At 43.0% G+C, this 12477-nt stretch overlaps 1 protein-coding gene across 2 annotated transcripts; it reads left to right on the top strand.

Annotated features, from left to right (window-relative positions):
* Positions 1-7373: 7373 nt before the first annotated feature.
* On the top strand, positions 7374-8868 carry LOC143140173 (uncharacterized). 2 transcript variants are annotated; one of them, XM_076300990.1, is made up of 6 exons: positions 7374-7531; positions 7631-7681; positions 7767-7811; positions 7899-7963; positions 8101-8206; positions 8469-8868. In XM_076300990.1, the coding sequence occupies exons 1-6, from the start codon at positions 7412-7414 to the stop codon at positions 8841-8843; spliced, it is 762 nt and encodes a 253-aa protein (XP_076157105.1). In that variant the 5' UTR covers positions 7374-7411; the 3' UTR covers positions 8844-8868. The 2 variants fall into 2 exon arrangements, with proteins under 2 accessions (XP_076157105.1, XP_076157106.1); XM_076300991.1 differs by lacking the exon at positions 7631-7681.
* Positions 8869-12477: the final 3609 nt, after the last annotated feature.

Raw genomic sequence — 12477 nt, 5'->3', positions numbered from 1 at the left:
CACCAAGTTTCATGCCGGCACCTCAAGCGCTCTAGCGCCACCAACAGGCCAAAGTTGGATGTGCGTTCACGCACGTAACTTTTGACCCGTATGGCCGATTGTCAAAAATGATGTATCGTTGGAATCCTTGGACCAAGCCGAGTTCAACACACCCTATGACGTCAATTTCCGCTATGATGGATTTTCCGCCATATTGGATTTCATCAGAAAAACTTAAATGTCTTCACAGGTCACACATTTTGTCCAATTGATACCAAACTTCACAGATATCATCTACAGACCATGCCTCATTAATGCATTGCTTTTTGTCTTCGGAACTATAACCATTCGCGCATAAACAGCCAATCGAATTTTGCGGCGAAGCCACCAAACAGGAAGTGAGCTCATATCTCAGCAACCCATTAATCTATCATAACCAAACTTAGTATATGGACTCAGAACCCAATCAGGGGGACGCTCAAGAAATCTGGTGACCTTTGACCTCTAGGGGGCGTTGTAATTAAGAAACATGCCTTTTGGCCTGTAGCTGCAGTTGTGCTTAGAATTAAAACACACTAGTGGTGTCTGGTAATACTGTTGGAGGTCCTTAGGCCGACCCAAGTTAACTTGTGATGTCATCGTAATTGATTCGGCCGCCATATTGGATTTAATCAAAAACACGTACAAGTTTTCGCAGGTTACAAATTTCAGCGGATCCTCACCAAAATTGGCACAAACCATCTTCAGACCATAACCTATCAATATATTGCTCTCTATAACAATTGACAAAAGCATTCGCCCATAACAGCCAATCGAAATTGGTGGCGAAGCCGCCAAACAGGAAGTGAGCTCATATCTCAGCAACCCTGCCATGTATCAACCAAAGTTACTACATATATTCATGACCCCATTAGGAGGACGCTCAAAACATTTGGTGACATTTGACCTGTAGGGGGTGCTGCCATTAGCAATATTGCATTATGATGTGTAGTTGCTGATGTGTTTTATCAATCTTTTATTTTTTGATGTGAAACTGATGACAACATGTTCCATCCAGTTAATTCTAATGCGTGCGTGCAAAGGCAGGGCAGGGCAGGACGGGGTGGGACGGGCTGGGGTGATTAGGTGGGGGGGGGGGGCTGGCTGGCGGAGGCGGTGGCAATACTCAGCCCTGTTGATCCCGGGTGTCTGCTGAGTTCTATCTTGTCGCCGTGGCTACTTCGGCCTATTCTGCTTGGCCCCCTCATTGCTGCTTGCAGCTATATTTATTACACATCTTTCCTCTGCCATTGAAGTCTATGGCAGCCCATAGAACCGTCTGGTGAAAAGTTGTGAAATTTGGCCCACTAATTAGGCAGTGCCCCATGATTCATTTCACCAAGTTTCAAGTCCGCACCCCGAGCGCTCTAGCGCCACCAACAGGCCAAAGTTGGACATACATTCACGCACGTAACTTCTGACCCGTTAGCTCGATTTTGAAAAATGAGGTATCGTTGGAATCCTTGGACCAAGCAGAGTTCAACGCACCCTATGACGTCAATTTCCGCTATGATGGATTTTCCGCCATATTGGATTTCATCAAAAAAACTTAAATGTCTTCACAGGTCACAAATTTTGTCCAATTGATACCAAACTTCACAGATATCATCTACAGACCATGCCTCATTAATGCATTGCTTTTTGTCTTCGGAACTATAACCATTCGCGCATAACAGCCAATCGAATTGTGCGGCGAAGCCGCCAAACGGGAAGTGAGCTCATATCTCAGCAACCCATTAATCTATCATAACCAAACTTAGTATATGGACTCAGGACCCAATCAGGGGGACGCTCAAGAAATCTGGTGACCTTTGACCTCTAGGGGGCGCTGTAATTAAGAAACATGCCTTTTGGCCTGTAACTGCAGTTGTGCTTAGAATTAAAATGTACTAGTGGTGTCTGATAATACTGTTGGAGGTCCTTAGGCCGACCCAGGCCAACTTGTGATGTAATCGTAATTGATTCGGCCGTCATGTTAGATTTAATCACAAACATCAAAAAGTTATCACAGTTCGCAAATTTCATCTGATCTTCACCAACATTGGCACAGACCATCTTCAGACCATAATCTATCAATATATTGCTTTCTGAAACAATTGACAGAAGCATTCGGCTGTAACAGCCAATCGAAACTTGCGGCGAAGCCGCCAAACAGGAAGTGAGCTCATATCTCAGCAACCCTGCCATGTATCATAACCAAACTTACTACATATATTCATTACCCCATTAGGAGGACGCTCAAAAAATATGGTGACCTTTGACCTGTAGGGGGTGCTGCAATTAGCAATATTGCATTTTGATGTGTAGTTGCTGATGTGTTATATCAATCTTTTACTTTTTGATGTGAAACTGATGACAACATGTTCCATCCAGTTAATTCTAATGCGTGCGTGCAAGGGAAGGGCAGGGCAGGACGGGATGGGACGGGCTGGGGTGATTAGGTGGGGGGGGGGCTGGCTGGCGGAGGCGGTGGCAATACTCGGCCCTGTTGATCCCGGGTGTCTGCTGAGTTCTATCTTGTCACCGTGGCTACTTCGGCCTATTCTGCTTGGCCCCCTCATTGCTGCTTGCAGCTATATTTGGGGGCCAAGCAGCGAAGCTGCGAAGGCACCCATTGTGTTTCTATCTTTTCCTACTATTATTATTATTATTACACATCTTTCCTCTGCCATTGAAGTCTATGGCAGCCCATAGAACCGTCTGGTGAAAAGTTGTGAAATTTGGCACTGTAATTAGGCAGAGTCCCATGATTAATTTCACCAAGTTTCAAGTCCGCACCACGAGCGCTCTAGCGCCACCAACAGGCCAAAGTTGGACATGCGTTCACGCATGTATCTTCTGACCCGTTGGCCCGATTTTAAAAATTGAGGTACCATTGGAATCCTTGGACCAGGCCGAGTTCAACGCACCCTATGGCGTCGTTTTCCGCCATGATGGATTTTCCGCCATATTGGATTTTAGTGAAAGTGAAACTAATTTTTCACAGGTCACAAATTTTGTCCGATCGACACCAAACTTGACATACATGATCTTCAGACCAAGCCTCACAAAAGTTGTGGTATTTTGTCTCCGGAACTATAACCGTTCATCCATAATATACAATTGAAATTTGCGGCGAAGCCGCCAAACAGGAAGTGAGCTCATATCTCAGCAACCCTTGCATGTATCAATGCCAAACTTGGTGGATAGACTCAGGACCCAATCAGAGGGAAGCTCAAACAATGTGGTGACCTTTGACCTCTAGGGGGCGCTGTAATTAAGAAACATGCCTTTTGGCCTGTAGTTGCTGTTGTGTTTAGAATTAAATTGCACTAATGATGTCTGGTAATACTGTTGGAGTTCCTTAGTTCGACCCAAGCCAACTTGTGATGTCATCGTAATTGATTCGGCCGCCATATTGGATTTAATCAAAAACACGTACAAGTTTTCGCAGGTCACAAATTTCAGCGGATCCTGACCAAAATTGGCAGAGACCATCTTCAGACCATGCCTGATGAGTGCATTGATTTCTGGAACAATTGAAAGAAGTATTGGCCTGTACCAGCCAATTGAAATTTGCGGCGAAGCCGCCAAACAGGAAGTGATTTCATATCTCAGCAACGCTTTCATGTATCAAAACCAAACTTAGTACATGTACCTCCGACCCCATCGGGAGGACGCTCAAGAAATTTGGTGACATTTGACCTCTAGGGGGCTCCGTAATTGACAAAAATGCATTTTGGCCAGTAGTTGCTGATGCGCATTATTTTGCAATGGAAGTCAATGGCCGCCCATAGAACCGTCTGGTAAAAAGTTATAAAATTTTGCACACTAATTGGGGACAGTCCAATAATTCATTTCACCAAGTTTCATGACGGCACCTCAAGCGCTCTAGCGCCACCAACAGGCCAAAGTTGGATTTGTGTTCACGGACGTAACTTTTGACCTGTTGACCCGAATGGCAAAATGAGGTATCATTGGAATCCTTGGGCCAAGCCGAGTTCAACACACCCTATGACGTCAATTTTTGACCTCTCTGTTTAAATCACAGCAAGTGTGATCATATGTCAGTCAATCTTTTATTTTTGATGTGAAACTGATGACAGCAAGTTCCATCCAGTTCATTCTAATGTGTGCGTGCAAGGGTGGGACGGGGTGGGATGGGCAGGGGCGGTTGCGGCGGTGGACTGGCTGGGGGAGGGGGCGCCGACACTCAGCCCTGGTTCAGCCCCACAAAATCAGCTATGTTTTGATGTGAAACTTGACCTTGTAACTCAGCCAATCTTGGGTTGTATGGCATGGAACTTGCTGTGACTGCTTAAGCCTACATGTCTGATGCAACGGCATTGACTTACATGGCAAATCTGGCCTGCTGAACTGCCTGCTTGGCCCCCTCATTGCTGCTTGCAGCTATATTTATTATTACTCCTCTGCCATTGAAGTCTATGGCAGCCCATAGAACCGTCTGGTGAAAAGTTGTGAAATTTGGCACACTAATTAGGCTGAGTCCCAGGATTAATGTCACCAAGTTTCATGTCGGCACCTTAAGCGCTCTAGCGCCACCAACAGGCCAAAGTTGGATGTGCGTTCATGCACGTAACTTTTGACCCGTATGGCCGATTGTCAAAAATGAGGTATCGTTGGAATCCTTGGACCAAGCCGAGTTCAACGCACCCTATGACGTCATTTTCCGCCATGATGTATTTTCCGCCATTTTGAATTTCATCAAAAACACTAAAAAGTTTTCACAGGTCACAAATTTTGTCCGATCGTCACCAAACCTGACACACATGATCTTCAGACCAAGCCTAACAAAAGTTGTGGTGTTTTGTCTTCGGAACTTAAACCGTTCACCCGTAATATCCAATCAAAATTTGCGGCGAAGCCGCCAAACAGGAAGTAAGCTTATATCTCAGCAACCCATTCATCTATCATAACCAATCTAAGTACATGGACTCAGGACCCAATCAGGGGGACGCACAAAAAATCTGGTGACCTTTGACCTCTAGGGGGCGCTGTAATTTAGGAACATGCCTTTTGGCCTGTAGCTGCTGTTGTGCTTAAAATTAAAATGCACTAATGATGTCTGGTAATACTGTTGGAGTTCCTTAGGCCGACCCACGCCAACTTGTGATGTCATCGTAATTGATTCGGCCGCCATATTGGATTTAATCAAAAACACGTACAAGTTTTCGCAGGTCACAAATTTCAGCGGATCCTGACCAAAATTGTCAGAGACCATCTTCAGACCATGCCTGATGAGTGCATTGATTTCTGGAACAATTGAAAGAAGTATTGGCCTGTACCGGCCAATCGAAATTTGCGGCGAAGCCGCCAAACAGGAAGTGATTTCATATCTCAGCAATGCTTTCATGTATCAAAACCAAACTTAGTACATGTACCTCCGACCCCATCCGGAGGACGCTCAAGAAATTTGGTGACATTTGACCTCTAGGGGGCTCCGTAAATGACAAAAATGCATTTTGGCCAGTAGTTGCTGATGCGCATTATTTTGCAATGGAAGTCAATGGCAGCCCATAGAACCGTCTGGTAAAAAGTTATACAATTTTGCACACTAATTGGGGACAGTCCAATAATTCATTTCACCAAGTTTCATGCCGGCACCTCAAGCGCTCTAGCGCCACCAACAGGCCAAAGTTGGACTTGTGTTCACGGACGTAACTTTTGACCTGTTGACCCGAATGGCAAAATGAGGTATCATTGGAATCCTTGGGCCAAGCCGAGTTCAACACACCCTATGACGTCAATTTTTGCTATGATGGATTTTCCGCCATATTGGATTTCATCAAAAAACCTTAAATGTCTTCACAGGTCACAAATTTTGTCCAATTGATACCAAACTTCACAGATATCATCTACAGACCATGCCTCATTAATGCATTGCTTTTTGTCTTCGGAACTATAACCATTCGCGCGTAACAGCCAATCGAATTGTGCTGCGAAGCCGCCAAACAGGAAGTGAGCTCATATCTCAGCAACCCATTAATCTATCATAACCAAACTTAGTATATGGACTCAGTACCCAATCAGTGGGATGCTCAAGAAATCTGGTGACCTTTGACCTGTAGGGAGTGCTGCAATTAGCAATATTGCATTTTGATCTGTAGTTGCTTGTGTTTTATCGATCTTTTATTTTTTGATGTGAAACTGGTGACAACATTTTCCATCCAGTTCATTCTAATGCGTGCGTGCGTGCAAGAGCGGGGCGGGGCAGAACGGGGTGGGACGGGCAGGGGTGATTAGGTGGGGGGGGCTGGCTGGCAATACTCAGCCCTGTTTCAGCCCTACAAAATCAGCTATGTTTTGATGTGACACTTGTTGAGTGTGTTGATCGCGGGTGTCTGCTGAGTTCTATATTGTCGCCGTGGCTACTCCGGCCTATTCTGCTTGGCCCCCTCATTGCTGCTTGCAGCTATATTTAAACATGGGACTGTCCCCAATCAGTGTGCCAAATTTCACAACTTTTTACCAGACGGTTCTATGGGCTGCCATAGACTCCCATGGCGGAAGAAAGATGTTAAATAATAATAATAGGAAATCATAGAAACACAATGGTTGCCTCGCAGCTTCGCTGCTTGGCCCCCAATAATCCTTACAAAAACAATAGGGCCTTGCGCCCTTCGGTGCTCGGGCCCTAAATATAGAAAAATAATAATAATAATCCTTACAAAAACAATAGGGCCTTGCGCCCTTCGGTGCTCGGGCCCTAATTATCAGCTAGTCATCTAGTAGAATTGATAAAAAATTGGACTGATGACGTTGATAAAATCCTATCAATTCCCACCCCTAGTTCTAGGATGGTCACGTTCATATGACCATTCTTATAGACATTACAGTGTTTTTTTCAGTTCCTTTATTTCTGGGGTGTCAAACTCATTTTTAGCACGGCCACATGTGAATCATTCAAACTGATTTCAAGCAGGCCACAGAGCTGCAATTGTTGTTCAAGCATTTAAGTCTAAGTAAGTAAGTATAAGTATATATACTTTTGATCCCGTGAGGGAAATTTGGTCTCTGCATTTATCCCAATCCGTGAATAAGTGAAACACACTGCACACAGTGAACACACAGTCAGGTGAAGCACACACACTAATCCCGGCGCAGTGAGCTGCCTGCAACAACAGCGGCGCTCGGGGAGCAGTGAGGGGTTAGGTGCCTTGCTCAAGGGAACTTCAGCCGTGGCCTACCGGGGCAACCCTCCGGTTACAAGTCCGAAGTGCTTACCAGTAGGCCACGGCTGCCCCTATTTGGGATCAGGCAGCATGAAATAATGTGAAGGGGTGGTTTCAGCCCTGGACCATATGTTTGACACCCCTGCTTTATGTTATAAGGTCATGTTCATGTGGACCTTACGCTAGGACAGTCACCTTCATATGCCCTTATAAAGACAAGAATGATAGTGAGTGCATCAGGGGTTTACTGTTTCTTTCTGATTGGTTGCACAATACACAGAGATCTTGCACAAAGGATAAATCCTGGGGAATGGACAGAGAAAACTGGGTACCATTTTGAGGTAAGTGATATTCATTTGTATCAAGCTTTACAGCCTGCATTTATTTGCAATAGTAAACTTCAATTGCAATCAATGCTGATGGTGGTATTATTTTGTTAGAAGTTTCCTCGTCAAACCAGTGGGAATGACTGTGGAGTCTTCATGATAATGGTAAGGCGTATTTAAATGTTTTCATGTCTTGCTGTCTTTCGGGTGTTCACCCACATCTTTTACTTGTTTGTTGTTTTTTGTGCAGTTGGCCTTGTACGTTGCACTTGATGCTCCCTTCGATTACACCATCGTAAGGAATGATTATTTATATTCGGTGTGATGGAATTTATAATAACTACATATAAATATGTCATAAGTCTACCTATTTTATGTTTAGGTGGATATGCCAGCCCTTAGGAGGTGGTGGTGTATCATGCTGATGGAAAACTTCACACTGGACAAGTACTTATTTAACATTAGGGCATTTACAGATTCTCACATGATTCAACCTTTTAATAGCAGGATTCATACTTCAAGTCATTGCATTTCTGATAATTTTTGCATTTTCCACTCTTACCTCCCTCCACTACCTCATTTAGCCACGGCAAGCTTTTTTCACACTGGACCAATGAAGCAATGGATCTCCTAAAAGGTCATCGACAGCCTGTGATGCGTCTGAGGAAGCGCAAGTTTGAGGAGATGGAGGTAATAGGTTTGCCTTTCATAGAATGCCTGGTCATAAGTATAAAAGCAAAATCACTGTTATGGAGAAGCAATATTTAGTATGAAAGGTGGTGGTGTGGCCACCCTTTAAATGTTATAGTAAATGCAAAATGGTCACAAATGAATGACAATGAAAAAATGACATGTGAAGGCTTTCTCATAACTATCCTCCTGTTAGTGAGATTGTTCTTGTCTGGTTTCTATCAGTAATATTTATTTTAATTAATTGTTTTTTATCATGCAGAATATTGAAGACATACCGGAAGCGAGAAATTGGGTAACGCAGAATATCGAACACACACAGGAAGCGAGAAATTGGGTAACTCAGAATATTGAAGACATGCAAGAAGCGAGAAATTGGGTAACGCAGCTGAAGAAACAGAACCTCTTCAAAGGTGAAGTCCATGTGCCACGCTTCCTTGCCATGGAAGACAGCGAGGCTGTACAGGCGCTCGAGAATTTTATTGTTAATGGTGACACCTTCAATACTGATGAAAAGCATGAAGTTATGGATCCTTTCATCTTTAACTTTGAGTATGTTGAGGACGTGGAATTGTTTTTTGAAAAAATTGGAAGTATGAATATTAAAGTCAATTATGGCTTGCTTAACCGTGTTTAACCGGCCATTGTGGCTTGTTTTGGCTCTGTGTGTATTGTTTTTTTTTTTAATTGGAAGTACGAATATTAAAAGTCAATTGTGGCTTGCTTAACCGTGTTTAACCGGCCATTGTGGCTTGTTGTGGGTTGTTTTGGCTATGTGTTTAATTTCTATGAAATGTCTTCAATAAAATTCTTTGAATTAATCTGCTGTCTTTTTGTTGTCACAAAGTGGATATGTAGCCTTATGTAGGCCTAATGGTCCCTGAAAATGCACTTAAAAGTCTGATGGGAATTATCCCAAGGATGAAAAGTCTTAGGGCACATAGGCAGCCTGTACAACACCTGGAATAATCTTTTCCCAAAATAGCATTAGAGATATCATTTCCTGACGTTCCATGTCTGGAATAGACTTCATTAAAATGCTGATGGTATTCTTGAAATTCCATGAACCCGTGGGAACCCTGCTTTACTTTGAGGTCGGCTACGACAGCGGGTCTAGCAGCTTCGATGCAGCCTAGGTCTACTTCTAGTTATCTTCGTGCATGGTTATTTTCATGAATGGACATTTCACCCTCCGTTTTCAAAAATAATTTTGTGCACAAACTCACGGTTTTCAGAGAAGTTTCCCCGTGTATATATGCCGTCAAGAGCATGCCAAACCTGTCGGTGGCAGTGTAAGGAAAAGCTCAATCCCACGTTAGCCAATCAGAATCCCGAATTTAGCAACAAATCACTTCCTATTTCTCTTTGTTTGCAAGTGCAAACAGGCCAAAAGCGTTTGCACAAACAAACGTAAAAATGAGTATCACCTTAATAGCACCATAGGGATGAACGGGACCGGTAGCAACATTTTGTTATGGATCCTTTGAGAAACAGCCCGCATGTTTAGTTTTTTTTTTTTTTAAACACTAAAAACTACAAACTTCCGGTATAACCATTCCCTCAAGTAAAGGAACGAAAGGCAACTTTGATACGTTTGTAACCTACTTCATTTGTGATGGAGGATATAAGAGGTAAACTGCACAAATTCTGACATTTAAGCAATAGTAGGCCTATTTGTTTTTTGTGTGTTTGTGTTGTGAAACACCAATTCGCGTTCAAGTAGGCAGAGTCGGTTGATGACGTCACGCAGTGGGCGTGTCTGGTAGTCGTTGACGTGCAACGTAGTGGGCGTGTCTTGTAGTGGGCGTGTCTGGTAGTGGGCGTGTCTTGTAGTATTGCAGGACGCAGACAGATACTATTGCCTGTGCCACCTAATTACACTCGGCACGCGATTGGCTTGCGTTGCCAGACACCAAGTGGCACTTCCTACTCAACACCATACTCTACCCGCTACATGGTGATAGCAGAAAACTATTATAAAAATATTTTATATTTTATTTACCGAAGTATTATTGTTTGTTTAATCCAACGTGAAACTGCAATCGGTTCTGAATGCAGACCAGGCGTTGTCTTCCCCCTACTGGCGTGGGGGTGTAACGGTTGGACTTTTATATTGAGCCAAGTGAAATGTGAAATGTAGAAGTGAAAATTGTTTTATTGATAGATTCGTGTTTTAAGCATTTTCACTTCATACGGTTACAAAACTGAAATCAAGCACAAAAGTATTGTTTATAGCAAAATTGATATCAGCCTAAAAATAAATATATTATCTTACTCCTTATCTTAATTTGATTACATAAGGCCAATTATTTTTAGTGAATATCAAGTGACTGCAAACCTTGTATATGCTAGGCCTACTTCAAAAACTTAAACGGAGCTGGTTAAAATAAACATGTCAAAACAGCACTCAGAACAACCAAAAACAACCAAACGGGAACGTTGTGTGAAGGTACTGTGCAACCACAGGAGAACGTTTTGGTTGGTTGGTTCCCTTAACGTTTAGGAACGTTAAGGAACCCTTAGGTAACGTTCCCTAACCGTTAGTTTTTGGTTTGGTTCGAACTACCCTTTAGAGAACCATACACTAACGTTCCCGAACGTTCCCTTAACGTTTTGTGTTAGTGGGGAGGTGTGTTGCTAAAGCTACCATAATGAAATGAAGGTGCCATTGTTTGGATACTTCACACACACGTGCTTTTTAATTTCACAGACTACAACTACCAAGCTGGAATCAAAGCACATCGATTCCCCTCTCACACACCCTGCACGCACTTAAAACGAAATAAACAGGCGTCTTAGTCTCACGCATGTATAAGCAAAACTGTATCAGTAACGTTGGTAAATCTTCCATTGCACAGAATGATTTTTGTAGCACGTGCAACAAATGACAGTCGAAAGATACAATTACAGTGCTGCTATCAATTTGCTTGGTATATCCGCATTTCTAGTTTTCTACAAATGCAATCAATCAAATTGGCCTCCATCACTCAACCAACGCTAACGGTAACATTACCTAGGTCCTTATTGATATTATAAGATTAACGTAGCCTACCTGCAGTAAAAACCAAGCATGTCCGATAAACATCCTCAGATTTATGTCGGCTTCAAGAAGAAATGGGAATTACATTTCATGTGTATAGCGCGGGAATGATGCCAAAAACCTCCCTTCCTACCATCCGGTGGATCGATCCATCAAACGTCATGTCAAACGCCTATACCAGCACGTTCATTGCTTTATCATTTATTTAACAACAAATGTGTAGTTACCTCTCCGGAGGTTTTGTTTTTGGTGCATTTTGTCTGTTTGTCTAAAATCTAAGACAGTAGAAAATTATGTTTAAAGACTTAATTAAATTAAAAACATAATTTTCTACTGTCTTAGATTTTAGTTTCACATTGCAAGTAGGCCTAACGCTTAACATGACCAATAGGGCTACAAATTGTGGTTAACTAGTGTCGATAGCATATTGCGAGTAGGCCTATAGTTGTAAACCATAGGAACTTTAATCGTAGCCTATAGCCAAATTGAAATAAATGTGAATTTATGATAAGCCTGTCAGTTCGACTGGCGACCCACAGTTGGATAAGCAGGTCCCCCCGAACAGTCTGCATTGCTACACTGAGGGCTTCTCTATCTGCTGATGTTTTGCTCAAAGGTCCAGGCGGTCCACATATAGCCTTCATGCCATTTCAGCTGAAAACACTTTTTATTTGTTAGCCTACTTATAAACGTATCTTTATTAGTGTCAACATTACAGTATTTAGGCTATGTTAATCTCAAGCCACTCTAAGAAATGGCCGTAGGTCTACTTTTACAGTAGCCTGGCGGGCCATCCTATATCATTGACATGTTAGTCTGGCATCGAATCATTCACCTCGCTTAATCCAAGGGGCAGGCAGAGAATTGTCTTTCAAACTGCCTAGGCATGCAATAGGCCAGCGCTACGACCATATCCGTATCCGGTCGGCAAAACGGCAAATACATCCTTCTTCAAAAGGAATGACTTAAGTGCATTGTGTTGATCTACTTTCAAAGAAAAGCACAAGTCCAACTCCTCCAAAGTTGACGCCAACGCCGATTCAAACAACCGCTCTTCGTTTGCCATAGCCACCTTCCTTGTTGTTCACTGTCGCAGGATGTCGTTATCCTGTTAAGCCCGCCTTAAGACTCTCTAACGAAATAGAGCGCTGTGATTGGCCGTCATCCACGGTGTTAAGCCAATAGAAATTCCTATGGTTCGATACTAGACGTACAAGCTGAGCAAATTAAT

This window comes from Alosa pseudoharengus, unplaced genomic scaffold (genome assembly GCF_046254945.1).
Source record: "Alosa pseudoharengus isolate Yale_2024_CS ecotype anadromous, Long Island Sound unplaced genomic scaffold, YU_APseudo_1.1 YU_APseudo_1.1_scf_23, whole genome shotgun sequence".
Taxonomy (NCBI): Eukaryota; Metazoa; Chordata; class Actinopteri; order Clupeiformes; family Clupeidae; genus Alosa; species Alosa pseudoharengus.
The sequence above is the reverse complement of the archived record's forward strand: the minus strand, read 5'-3'. Positions and strand labels throughout refer to the sequence as shown.